This window comes from Diplotaxodon limnothrissa, linkage group LG8 (assembly GCF_057381915.1).
Source record: "Diplotaxodon limnothrissa isolate DT_005_m linkage group LG8, D_limnothrissa_male_GT1.1, whole genome shotgun sequence".
NCBI classification, from domain to species: Eukaryota; Metazoa; Chordata; class Actinopteri; order Cichliformes; family Cichlidae; genus Diplotaxodon; species Diplotaxodon limnothrissa.
This window is the reverse complement of record NC_140603.1, coordinates 12,988,820-13,003,521: the sequence shown is the minus strand read 5'-3', so window position 1 is coordinate 13,003,521 and position 14,702 is coordinate 12,988,820. Positions and strand designations below refer to the sequence as shown.

The 14,702-nt window shown below is 40.7% G+C and overlaps 1 protein-coding gene across 1 annotated transcript in view; it reads right to left on the bottom strand.

Moving 5' to 3' along the window:
• The window catches only part of itga3b (integrin, alpha 3b), a 28,204-nt gene extending 23,965 nt beyond the window's left edge, over positions 1-4,239 (bottom strand). The window contains exon 1 of the mRNA XM_085360546.1: positions 3,989-4,239. Within this exon, the coding sequence (XP_085216672.1) occupies positions 3,989-4,164 (176 nt within the window). The 5' untranslated portion in view covers positions 4,165-4,239. The remainder of the gene's footprint in view (positions 1-3,988) is intronic.
• Between the last annotated feature and the right edge of the window lie 10,463 nt (positions 4,240-14,702).

Sequence of the window (14,702 nt, the reverse complement as noted above, 5' to 3'; positions counted from 1 at the left end):
AACATCTGCCTTTACCTGCTAATGCCTGGAAATTTTCCAACGCCAGATTTTTTTTTTATCTCTCTTTGTTTACATATTCATTTCATACATCTATTTATTTATAAATATTTATTTAGCCTTTTATCAGTAATAAGCGTTGGAACATCCTATATTTATACCAGCACTTATTTGTATTTTACGGACGCACAACAAGTTGCAGCACACGCACACTTCCTAAAAAAAATACCAAGTGTAATCCAATACTTGTGGATCATTTCTCTCTTCAAAGGTGAAAAATGGCATGAAGACAGAGAGGTACTGGAGCATATGGGTTTTTCAAGCTACAGGTAGCTCCCAGTAGCCTGGAGGCTAGCTTCTTTTCTGTGCAGCTGAGGGCATTTATGCAACCGGGGGAGGAAAGAGGGAGGGGATCTCTTACACTTTTGTTAAGATAAAAACAGTCCTCACTGCAGGTATTTCTAATGAAAGCGCCACCATAACCAATCTGCTCTGTGGAGATTAGCAGGAACCCCGAGCCGTGCTGGGATCCATTTCAACATGTTTTTAGAAGCCGTTTTTGTGCTGCTACACAGAATGCAACTCATGTCATTACCAGCTGATTGGATACAGCGAATAACTGCGTTAAGATCAGGGCCCGTAACCATGGTAAAGGGATTTTATACCAACAGCCGTCGCTCAGCATAAAATCACTTTAACCCCATTTTAACCTACTTTTTACTCCAAATTTCTATTTGATCTTCTATTTGAAAAAGATTCTGTGTCAGTGTAAAACCTACTGGCTTGCATGGGATAGACATGAAAGTGTTGCATCGAGGCATGACACTAGCCCTTTGATAGACCTCGTTCAATGACAAAGACCACTATCACATATGTATTAGCAGGAATGTTGGATTACAGTCACGTTTACGGCCCACAGACTTCTATCACTGATCAGTCCAGTGAACAGTTCTATTGACTGTATAAGGCCCTTACAGAGCTTACAACCCATTGCACAATACTGTACTGGAGCACGTAAACGACACAAAAAGCTGTGATAAAAGATTGAAAAAGTAAAATCACCGGGGTGCTTTGAGAAACAGGGTTTGCCAGAAAAGTTTACTTCTATCGAAACATATGACGAAAGGTGACGTATGTTCCTGTGCATGTTCTAACTGAACATCAGATGTGTGTACAGTGGGTGGACCAGTTTAATTTTCACCTCGCAGCAGAAAGGGGAAGGCCCCGTCAAATTAAATCGTTGACTTTCATAGCCTCTGGCTGCTGCAGTCAGACAGGGATGATCCTCGATCCCAGCCACGTCAACTCTGGCGTATTCATCAGTCAAAAGAATGTGTTATTTTTTCAGCTTTCATCTGTAAAATGAAGCAGTTTTTGGATCAGTTTGAGTCAAATATTTGGAGTTTTTATGTGTATTCTCTCTTGGATAATCATTCGCCCTCCTGTCTTGTCTCAACCTGAAACCTGGCAGGTTGTAACTGTGCAGAGAAGAGTAATACATTCCTAAAATACCATAAGGTCAGGGGACTGGAAGAGCCAATAGGTGGCCAGCTGACTGCCCTGTTTCCCCCCCTTCCCTGAAACAACAGAGAAAAAAAAAAAGACCTTCTCGGGGAAAAAAATCTCTCTGAGACCTTAAATGGGTGATCCAAACAGATAGGGGGAGTGGGGAGGTGAATAGTTGGTACAAATTGGCCTCAGGTAGTTCTTGGATTATTTGGGTAAAGCCCATCCCCAACAAGAAGCAATGCTGATCTACTAATTGGATGTGCAACCCATATTCAAAATATATTGTTGAAATTCAGCTCAGCAACCATTTAGTGTAACTGGATAATAACCTGCATCTTAGAAGGTTTCAATTAAAAACAACAACAACAAACAAACTCTTTATTCCAGAAATGGGAGTGGAAGCCATTTGACTCGACTGGTATCCTGAACTCTGACTCACAAGGACAACAAAGAACAGTGTTCTTCTCTGTACATGTCATGACTGGTGCATACGTCTTGGCGTTTTTCAGATATTCACACTGCAGTTCCAGCCAGAGAAAATATGTCGCTAAAAGCTGTGGGGTTCATTGAGACAGATATGCAACCACAAAAGAAACTTATTTTAAAATCCCTTCCTCTAAGACATTGCAGACACCAGCACACTGTTATGTCTTTACAGAGTCATGCACTCTTATCGCCTATTGACTCGGCCAACTATTGTTTTGTGAGCGCCACTATCTCCAAACCACATATCAAAGCGGGTTTCACTTATGTCTCGTAAGATGAAATAGGTGACATCAACAGCATTGTGTTTTTCCCTGCAGATGTGTGCTACACTGCATGCCCACAACATGACATGCCCTGCTGTGTGATGTGAATCTTTAAGCAGAAGACGTATTTTCAGTGTGAGATTTAGGCTACAATTATATTAATATTGCAGTAACGTTAGTTTTTATGGGTTAAACAGAGCTAGCAGCATAGCTAACACTGGCCAATAACCAGCACATATGGACTTAAGCTTGGCAGTACAGGAGTATGTTATTCAGGGAATTCATGCAGACATATATTTCTTCCCCTTTCCAGTTTTATGCAGAACCATCTAGGTTTATACTTACAGCTCAGACATGAGAGTGAGTTTGGTCTTCTAATCTAATCTGTCATTGCATGACTTGCAATGAGAAATAAACCTTATATCTAACTTCACTGATGAGAGCACAGAGGAAGTGGGCTCTGATCTGAAACGTTTCTTCATGCTTTACTCTTCAAAGCAGAACGACACTGATAACAGCACATTACAAACATGCTGTGTGATCATGGAAGCGGATGGATGAAGGGGCTGCTCTAATTGACCGAGTGAAATCCTATACTGCACAGTAACACAGTTTGAGGAGCTCTCATTAGAAATGCCACGAAGACAGCAAAGACGCGACATCCCTGAACATCAACAGATACAAAAGCAGTCACTTCCTATGTAAATCCTTGCAAGTGCTCCACACTGGTGTTAAGCTGTGAAGTGTTACAGGCCAGTAAAAGCTTTAACAGGAAACAACCCCAAGTTCTCTCTAGCCGATAGCGGCAACAATAGTTCCACCCAAATTCCAAATACAGAGTGAGTAGATGTGCAAATGTTTACTTTACAAATATTTAATAACTGAATATAATACAGCCACCCACATCATGACTGAAAGTTCAATCACAATGCACTGAAATGCACATCAGGATAAAAATGCTCTTATTGTACCAGGACTGGCTTCCAAACTAGAAGCATACACGTGGTTTACAAACCAGGATTTATCTGTGTTCAGAGAACTGTGAATGCTGGTTAAAAACAAGTGTGTTTGTGAGTGTTTCCACCAACAGCTGGACCAGCAGCAGAAACTATTAAAAATAAATCTCATCTATTCACTTTAAACAATGCGATTTTCAGTTTCGTTCATTATTGTTGCAATAATGAATAAAAAAAGACAAACCGAGCAAGTAAGAAAAAAAACTGACAGTGAGATAAAACAAATTTGTGTAAAAGTCATGTAATATGGTGATCGTGTAAAAAAAAAAAAAAAAACAACAGTTTTGCTTTCAAAACAGGTCACATCAGGCCGAACGTGTTATGAGACACGTTTTCTACACGTTGACAGTGCACGGCAAAGATTTACAACGCCGCCGGGTACGAACTTCGTCGAATTACTTCCAAAGAGCGTAGAGCACCTGTCCTATATTCTCACTGTACTAGAACAAATGTCTGGTTTGGTCTAACTAAATCTGCAGACGTGGTCTCCAGCAAGTTGTTTCTCTCACAGGTAGTATGTAAGTGGAGCAAAGAAACGCTCGACAGGTGACAATAAAGCGTCGTATCCTACTTTTGCGCAGTTAACCGTGCACAGTACGAGGTGAACAGAAAGTGCTGCTTTACCACGACTGTTTGCCTGCCGACATATTACCTCTAAATTAAAAAAAAGAAAATATAAAGCAATTTCTGAAAAATGCATTATCCAACTATACTTACAGATACTGTCTGGAGCCCACCGTCTGCTCATGCAAAGCTACAGAGAACCCAAACAAGCTCCCCCTGGTTTTCCCCTCTTTGATCACAGGAAACCGTTCATCTATATTAAATCCAGTGCAAGTTTGCGTCCAGTGGCACACGGCCAAAACAGCGCAGAGTAAAAGTCTTTCAGACATGTTTCCGTTGTTTTCTCCCTTGTTAGGTGCACTCAGCTCTCGCAGGTCCACGATCAGCGAACGAGCATGGGGTCCGAGTGGCAACTCTGCCGCAATGAGCTCCAACAGGTAGGCTGCTGCTTCGCAGAGACCTGCCCATTAACAGCCCCTCTGTGCAAAGTCACTGCCTAGGTGTCGGCGCCTCATGCTCGCTCCGCTGCCCTGCCCCTAGCGGTGTCCCTCCCTTCCTGTCAGATCTCGACATCCTTCAGAAGCAAGTGCATTAACTACAGGGAGCTGCAGACTCTAGTGGTGTGCGATACAGCGAATTTTAATATCAATCCGAAACCAAGTAAATACATGGACCGTTTTGTTGATACCAATACCGATACTTGTAAAGGCAGCTTATACAGGGAGAAGCAGTGTGCTATGATTTATGAAATGTATCATCAATTTGGAAATCCTCTACACATTTTAATGACCGCGTGATCGGTGCGATTTTCATTTTCCACAATAATTAGTTGATACAACAAAACACACCTTTCAGCTTTTCGTCTCTTTTAATGTAATTTGAAGCTAATTTTTTTAGGAGACCTGAAATGTAGACGTGCCTATCTCTAAAGCACTTTATGTCAACTTCTGTTGTTTAAATGTGCTATAGGCTGTATAGGATTTTTTCATTGTGCACGTTTGAGGTATATTTTTTCATTGCCAAGAAAATTATTTAAATAAATCAGTGCAGTGGGGTGAATACTGAACTTGGGGAAGAGAAATAAAGTATCCTATCCTATCACACTAGTATTGATCCGATACCAGTACCAGCTTTGGTATCAATATATATTTGGACCTCTAGCAGACATTCTGTAACTGTGGTTAGTGGTGTGAAAACCTCGTCTGTCACTATAACTACTTGTCACTCTTATAAACCTCCTGTTCCTGCTCTCTATCGCTCTGCTGGCTGACAGAATCAGCAAGTCACTCTACAGAGGAAGACTTGTGAACACTAAACAAAAGCTACGAACGTAAGTAGCTTTTGATTTAAGGACTGCATCTTAAATGGCACCGTACCGAAATGTCTGCTATTTTTGTTACCACACACACACACACACACACACACACACACACACACACACACACACACACACACACACACTGCTGCAGTGGCGAATGGTTTGCTTTAAAAGAAAAGGAAACAAAACTCAATATGAAAGGATTTCCGCTCGTAGCAGACAGCTAATTTGAATCAGGCATTTCACACATCAGGATTACTCTTGAATGCTCTGACTCTAAAAAAAAAAGATATTTAACTTTTCCATATGCTTATCAACATCATGAAACCATCAGAGGAGTTTCTTCCAGCTAAATGATCTCTGTTTTAGTATTTTCAGTTTATATTTTGAGTATTTTTAATCTAAGAGTTGCATGATATACATGGCCCGCCCCTCACATGAGCACTCTTGTGACAGCCACCGTTTGCCTCACTCCACTGCCTATTGCTCAAACTTCTGGTGTCCAATGGGAAGTTTATTAAACCCTTAATCTCCTTAGTGAGTTCATGGAACAGGCCAGAGTTTTTAAAGCAGCCTTTCCTTCTCTCAAATCTCCCTCCACCCCAGTTCCTCTCAGGTTTTTTTTGTACTTGCTTCCTTTCTTTATCAAGAAACTGCAGCTCCATCTCCTCCCTATTTTCCTGTACTCCACAGCAATGTGCTATCTTTCATCATGTCTACTTTATTGGCTGACCACTGGCTAAAACCTGGCCTAGCTGACCTTCTCTAATTGATGGAGTAAGCTCCCACTCTCCCCCTTCATCCTTTAGGAGTTGCTCTCTCCCAGAAGTACTCTCTCCTTCATCCCCAGTGAAATAATGCCCCTTGGGGGGTTGTAGTTCACTGTGCACTTTTCACAGGCAAATTGCAAACACTTCATCTACTATTTTTAAAGAAAAAAGTGTGTCTCAGGTATTTAGTGCAGGTTTTTTAGTCATTGCAACTGCTCATAGGTCTTCAACATCACTGTTTGGATATACACAAGAAAAAGTGTGTTGGAAAACAAAGAGAACAACTGCAACAAGCAGGTTAAGTTGCACTCCACAGATTTTAGTGTAGCATGAAGTCTGCCCTGGAAATTGGTTGGAGGTCATGTGTCTGACACCCTATACTTTTCAATCAGTTGTAGTATAGCAGCATTGGTACCTTTGGGGCACTATCTTGCAAATGAATGTTCTTCTTTTACACAGGTGAGTGCACAAAATGTCTGTGTCTACAGTGTCAACATCCTGTTGTGACCTTATTGAGGCACTCATCTGGTACAGCGCTGACGTTAAACAGATACGAGCGTGCTCCAACTCAGCGGAAGACAAATGTCCTGAGAGGAACTTAAAGCGAAAAAAGAACAAGAGATGAGCAGCCTGACCTCCCCCTTTAGACTGGTCTGTGCCATACCATTCCATAGTAAAAGGGCTGCAGAACATCTGATCCTTAACCCCTTTAGCTCTTAGACCTGCCTTTTTATCACCTAAGAAGTGTCCCCTGGGAAGCTGACAGATAATGACAAACCCTGTCTCTATGTATTAGCAATGTGAAATTGCGCTGACAGCCAGCTGTAAATCACTTTTATGACTCTGTTTCTTTTCATAGAATTAATGGGAGTTTAAAAAATACAAAAACTATATCTAAATATCTAAATTAGTCACAAAACAGGAGTTCACTTTAAGACCCTACATACAGGAAGAAAAAAAATGTTCCAACTTTTAAATATGTATTCCCCTGACCCACATGTAAGCTAACACCAGTCTCTGTGAACCATGGGGAAAAAGAGCAAAATACACTTGGTTCCCCTAGAGTCTCTGTTCTGGAACTGTTAACCCACAAGACACACATGGAATGTAATTTGCAATTTATCTGCCGGCTTCCTGTTTTGTTTTTTCTCTACCAAATCAACCACCATCCCATCCCCCATCACCATAGTGCATAACCCACTCAAAAACCTAAATTCAACCCTTCCCCTAATTCAAATTACTACAATGTTTGTCTTTCTGCACCAGAACATCCACTTAATTCATCAGGTTAGGATTATATGCTTATAGCATCTTCATGCTCAGCTTTCCTGCTGCTTTGTGCTTTGTTACATACTCCAAACTGAGCTCTATGAAGGCCTCCATTGACAGAATGCTGAAGGCTGATGGGGTGGATGCTATGTGGAGTTCTGATCTGAATGCCTGATAGTGGAAATGGACTTGTGTATTGTAGAGGGCTGTGGAAAGAGCAGAAATGTGAGGGCATGATTATCCTCCATAACAGTCCCATAATAATTAATCTTCCTGACAGGACTTTGTACTGTACTCCCCTGCCTTGTAAACCTGAAATTACACAGATTTTTTAAAAGCATAACTAGATGGCATCCTCATCTTGAATTTCTATGAATATTAATCCACATTAGCTGAACCGGAGAACAGAACATACAGAGCAGAACACTGACTAAATATGAAACACAGCACGCTCTCACACCGAGCCCTGGCTGCCCGGTGACGGCTGAGCTGCTTGTTGCCATGGAGCTGAGAGTTGCTATGAAGGCAGTATGTTCCGAGCGGCGGTAATGTCTGTCGAGGACACTGTGGTCTGTTTAAACTCCAGCAAGTCCTCTTGCTGGGCTCAAATGACCTTTCGCAGGACAGAACACAATCTATTCAGGAAACCAAAGAGTATTTATGCACAAAGCACACAAATAATGTGTTCTTTATAGCAGTGTGGACACAACTTCTTCTGCACTCTTAGTGTACCTATATAAAGTGAACTTTTGTCCAACCAGCAGGAGATAAAAGACAACAAACTCCATTTTTTCCCTGTTGTGTGACTTGAGCTGTCTGGCCCCAGGGTAATCTATTTTTATAACAAAATATGAATAAAACATGAGCGTAATCTAATAATATGACATTTATTCTCATAAGCGTGAATATTGTAGCCAACTTGCATTCCCTAGTTTTTAAAGAAAAAAGTTGCAGGCAGCACAGCACCACTGTAGGGCAGTCCATAAAGAGGTCATAGTCACATCGCCCCATTATATCTCCCAACAAATGTTCACAACAGTAAGAAACAACTGACAGTTTGGTATGAAGGCAAGAATTTTACCCATTTTATCAACTGAAATCTCATTATTAGACAGATCTTTAGCTTGAGATTGAGGAAGCAAAGGATGGAACCCCCTTAAGGGCCACCACACACATTATGATTATATATGGAACAGTTTGCCTGAGATTTCCATCTTCCTTGTTTCTGCGGTTTTGCCGAATCCTCATTTGGGAGTGGGAGTGTGGCGTTTGAAGTTTTCCATGCATCTGTGCCGTATACAAATGTGTTCATGGTATGTGTCTGTGTAGGTGTAAATATTTGAGAGTATATGCTCACATTTGTTCATATGAGCGTGGGGGGATTTATGTCAGGATTCACATGTCTGTGTTTGGTTTGTGTGTGTAACGGGAAGGAAATGCAGCAGGGGTTTAGGACCCGCGCATGTCTGGGGTGGGGGGTGTAGGGTGGTCCTCTGGTGCTGTAGCATAGGAATGTATAGCCTGAAGAAGAAGGCGTGGCCCTGAACACTCTCCCTACTGTCCAGAAGCACCTGTTTTTCAGCTTAGCTTTCAGATAGAGAGCTGGGAAACAGTGGGATGTAATGACTGCATGACAGCTGCTTCAATTCCACAATTCACACACTCATTTCTAACTCAGTCCCCAGATACCGAACACATTTTATCTTTAAACTTCTTTAAAAACAGTAGTTTTGCATTTGGAGAGTTGACTTAGGGATTGATAGCAATTTCATATCTTTTACATTAAAACTGAAAAAAGGAAAACACAATTTTACCTGCCCAAAACCAACCAGTTATTGGTTAATTTCTCCTTTAGCCAGTTCTGTAAGCTGTAGAAAAGCCAAACTAAAAAAAAAGAAAAGAAAGAAATTAATGATTTGAGCTTTAACAGGGAGTGCCAGGTTATTTCTGAGGAGTGAACAGTAACTTCCTGGCAACCTCAAGGTGACAAAGACTCTAACAAGACAAATAAATAACATAGTACCCAGTGACCTTTAAAAGTGTCGGCACAGACGGATTTTTGTTCCCCTCAGAGAGGGGAAGCTCACTGGCTGCTTGCTATAGTGTACTACACAGCTACGAGAGAGAAACGCTGAGCCTCCAAATAACCTCTTAAAGGTGCAAAAAGGCACCTTTAAGAGGTTATTTGGCTTGAACCAATCACTGTAATCTCAGGAAGAACTAACAACTGAGATTGTTTTTGCAAATGCTGGGGGTGACAGGAATGTTCTTAATGGACTATATAACCTGCTAGAAATGCACTTAGTGCGATTTGCTGACACGAAAATAAAATAACAAATATTAATCAATTCTAAACTGTCATGAAACATTGCGTTAAAAGTAAGAGAAATGTAAGTTAACGATTGAGGAGCAAAAATGAAATTAAAGTACTGACACCCTCTCAGCAGGGTTTAATCATTAAAACGGAGCGACTGGATGCAGCATTCCTTTCTCTGCTCGTAGAGAAACTTTTGTTTGAAAGAACAATTCAGTGCTGAGGAGTCATAGGTAGGTCTACATAAAGAAATGCCCGAGGGGAGGCTGGGTTTGATTTGGCTTAATGCCCAGAGGGCCGATAACCTTGGGCATGAATTCTCAGTCTGAAAGATAGAGAACGAATAACCACAAGAAAAATGTCCAAAACAATACAGTTATTATTCACCCAGTGCAACTTAGTTATATATGACAGTTAGATCTTCAAAGGAGTGGCAGAGTAAAGGAGCTATTTCTCTGGGGAGTGATACCAGCTTGACCTTTAGTCAGAAATCAGTCATAACAAAACTCCCTCTGACCACACCAGTCATTAGGAATAGCTTTTGTATGTGTGTGAGAAAGCTCGGGAAAATATCTCACCCTTCTTCCTCCACCCATGGGGACTCATTAACTTAGAACTTGATACTTAACAACCCTATGAAGCCCACACCGTCACTTGGCTGCAATGTTTACTAAAGGAGCAGCTATCTATCACAGAGACTTAAACAATCCCCTTTCTGTCACAGAGGGCAACATTATGTTTATGGGTACACGGGGCAACATTGTGTGCTGCAACAGTGTAATCGCTGGAGATGAGGCATCATGAAAAGATGGGGAGCTGGCATGCAATTGTCTCTGAAAGTAGCCTCGACAAACCCCCAAAATGATATTCCCATTTAGATTCACCTAATCCAATTGTTAACAACCTCAATATTCTTCACCCTGGATAATAGGTAGATATACAGGGCAGTAAATCTGATGCATGTTGCTGTGACTGGGCGTAATTTTATTCCGTGGACAGACCATTGAGTGATGAGACAATCTGGAGGGCAAACGCAGTAAATCTGAACAGTGTGGTGGCCCATTGCTCCTTCTATCTCTGTGCTGTGGTGAAATGAGTTGCTGTGATTTACAGTGCTGCTTTATAAAGCCTCCTTCCTGTCTGTGCAGCATATACTGTAGGCTGTCTGGTTTCCTGACCCCAGCTTCACTGGTTATCCCTTCGACTTCCTATAAACACTCGCCCTCTTTTGATCGGCTGTTTGCTGTGGATGCTCCGTGACCACATGGTGCCGTTTTGTTTATATCTTGCACGACCTGCAAGTAAACGTTGGGGCATAAAAAGATGTGTTTTTTGATTGGAAACATGTGTTGGTTTTTGACGAGCGGCTCTTGGTTCTCCACGTGTTGAGATTGGCAGATGGTCAAGATTGGATTTGTAATAAAACTGCAGGAAGGTTTCATAAACTGACTGCACAGTTAAGGCAACTGGAGCTACAAAGATTTACATCTGAAAGACTTTCCGTACTGGTAAATTGTGAAAATATTCTTAAAACCTTGTGCGTACCACTCTTGATACAAAACACTGTGCCTGTGCGCTAATCCACTCTGTCCCTCTTTAACTCTGTGTGTGTGAATGCAGAGCTGCCATGCGCATTTTCCACTCAATTGAATGGCCCTCTCAGATCATTAAATATCCATTCATTTGTGAGGGACACTGGGAGGAACTCAGCAGCAAGGCAAATACAGAGAGGCCTGTCTGAGGGGCACCGCACTTCACAATGTGACCTGGAAGAGGATGGGTGGCAATACCACTCAAAAATGCCCACCGACTCAGTATGTAGCCATATATATATATATATATATATATATATATATATATATATATATATATATATATATATATATATAGAGAGAGAGAGAGAGAGAGAGAGAGATAGATAGATAGATAGATAGATAGAGAGAGAGAGAGAGAGAGAGATAGATAGAGAGAGAGATATAGCTATATTTAAAAGTTCAGATTCAGATAAAGTTAATTAGCTAATCTACTCTAAAATCTGTATCTGTAGCAAGTAAATGTACCCCCTGAGGAACAAGTGCTTCTGTTTTTCTGGTCTAGACTTGGTGTTTTTACTTCTCTCCTGGGGACACCAAATCCTGAAAAAAAGGAAAGGGGAAAAAAGAAAACCCGCCAATACAGGAGGGAGTGGTGGTAGGATACTCAACCCCTGCAGCAAAATATTTCTGCATATACTTTCACACTAACGCTCCCAGGCTGGCTTTAGCACCTGATTGTCTCAGATGTGCAACATTTAATTCAAGGGACATGAATTCAAAAACACGGAGATGAGAACACACAGAGTTTGAAAGAGAAATGTGCTGGAATGGGAACTCTCGACTTTCGCCATGCTTAGACATGCCTACGAAAATCTATGCTGTGTTAACAAGCCCACCAGATAAGTAGGTGGATGTCTTACACAAGACCTTTCTGTGATTTTTCTTTCAAGCATTCATTTTCCAGTCAGAGGTAGTCGGTGGGAGCAATTTTAGGCCACAGAAAGGTGCTGAACACTAGCTGATTTTATGTGCCTTAAAATGTGAAACTCTTCGGAATTTAGCATTTTATTATTAACAGTTACGCCACAACTAGAAGTGAATTACTGTTAATGTGTGAGGTCAGATCAGAAGCAGAAATGCCAATACATTTGATAGTGTTTATGGGAAAAAGTGGTGTCACACTGACTGCAGATTTCTTATAGATAGGCTGCTTCCAAGGAAGCACTTTCATCTAATTTGTATGTTTCAGACTAAGCCCGAATAAACATGTCTGGATTTGGGTGGGGCTTCCTGCTGAAATCCTGGGAGAGGGCATCTCAACCCATAGACTCAGGAGAGTGTTGTATATTCACTCTCCAGGGATCAGTGCTAGAAGAGACTATGACAAAAGGGGTGAAGGGTCAAGATGGACTGTCAAAAATTGGTACCGAGAGTCATGAGAGACAGAGACATTTGCAAATATTACACATAGTTTAAATTAAAGTTTAGTGGGAGGTTCTGGATGGCAGCTGGCTGAAGAAGCAGATAGCTTTAAATTACAAATCATGGCAAGTCTAGCCTTGTGAATCCACTTGGCTCATGGCCCATTTAGAGAGTGGCCTCAATGAATGGAAAAGTTTGAGTGGTAGGTGAACAAAGGGGTGGTAATCAAAGAAGTCTCTCTCTTTTGATCACTCCCTGAACAGCTGTTTCTGCGGACCGCTCTTACTCATCCACTCTTGGCAAAGTGGAGCCAGAGAATAGGCGCATTCTTGTCAGGGAAGCTGGGGCTGCCAAGATGGGGACACTTGTACGGATGCATCTGTGCAGCTTCTGGTTTCGGTGCCAGCTGAATCGATGGAGTGGACAGACCATGTGAGGAACACAAAAAGATGTAATACAGCTAAAAAAATTTAAATTAAAAATAAACAAACAAACAAAAAAGGTTAGCAAAGAGGAAGTGGCCAGAGGATGGACAGGATATTGATGTGGACACCTTTTTTTCCCTGTGTATGAAAAGAACACACAAACAGTGCGTTGTTAGGCTGCCTATTGTTCAGCTCAATGGAGTTGGCTCTGCTCTCGCACACCACTCAATTAGTGCAGTGCAGTGTTTCAAATACTGACTGACATGGAATGCTATACAGGTCATAGGCCTGTTGTCTCTATCCAGGAGGCTGTTTGTTTATGTGCCTGCTTTCAAACTGTTAAATAGTGGATACTTGTTGAAGTAGTGTGTCATCACAGTGGGAGGTCTGATTACAGTGGAGTCATACTGGACAGCTTGGTATGATTAAAATGAAAATAACCAGTGATGTTTTTTTAATATGCATATAAGCACCACTTTCTATTACTACTGGCTATTTTATCTATTTAGCTATCCACTGATTTGACCAGTTTATTTTTAGAAACATATTTAAACTGTTTATCAGTCACCTTTAGCCTTTTCAACATTTTAACTACTTCACAGGGTTTTTTTTATTACTTATGGTACTTCAGTTATTGTCTTTAGGCACATATTTGAACTCTGAGTTACTGGCTTGAGTCTTTTATACAGTCATTTGCTCAAATTAGTAACAGTGGTTAGTAAGGTTTTATGGGAAGCCAAAATAATTCATGCACTTGCATATGTAGGTGCATCTGACAGACACAGATAATAATTATTTCTAACAGAAAGTATCACTGTATTTCTAGTCACCAAAACAGTCTTATAGACTGCAAGAGACCTTTAGGATACAGCAGCTGCTCAAGCACCCCAAAATTTCATCACAGCACTCCTAAAAATAACTTTATTACTAGTAATAATAATAGCATATTTAGTATTATTTTCTGACATTGCTTTCTAAATGTTATATATTCCTAACTTGTCTACTGACGACAGTAGAGAATATAATGAAAACAGGTTTTGTAACCTGTGTTGATGTCATGATGTTGCACTGCACTGACGCAGAGGCGCTGTTGCTGTGGCTTGTCATCAATAGCCTAATAAGACTTCCGTTGCCTCAGCAGAAGGAGAATGCAGAGGGAATTTAATGACGCAAATCAGTGATGCAGATTTAAAACACACTTTAACTGAAAAACAAAAGTTCAAACTGTTCTGATAATGTGGGGATATTGCTATGACTTATAAAGTGTCTGCTTATTTTTATTTGATCAAAAATTAGCACCAAAAACATTCGCTTAGCTAATTTTAACCTTCTGATCCACTAGTCTGCTGGTATATCTGCCAGCAAAGGAGCTGATATATATGCAGCAGCCTGTATTTAGTTTGAATATTGCTATATATTATTGCTATATATGCTATATTTATATTGCTATATGAATCAGTTTGCCTTTCATTCTCTGTAAGATTTAACTTTTGGGTGATGGTGCAAAGACTGAGAGAGGAGGACAGAGTAACATATAAGAGTGGACATGTAGTCAAATTCACCCCAAATCATAAAGCTGTAGCTTCTGTTTTACCCACACTCATTGATGTTGATTTCACATAACTAAGTAGTGTGCTGTACTCTTATCATAATTACTATAAGATTATATTTTTGATATTTTATAACAAATACAATTCTAGATGGTTGGAGAGAGGACAGATAGGATAAAAACAGGAAGAACAAGAAAGCAAATTGTGAAGCTAGCTGGAAAAACAATTGTTATTTTTCACAAAGTAGTTTTTCCACATGTTTCA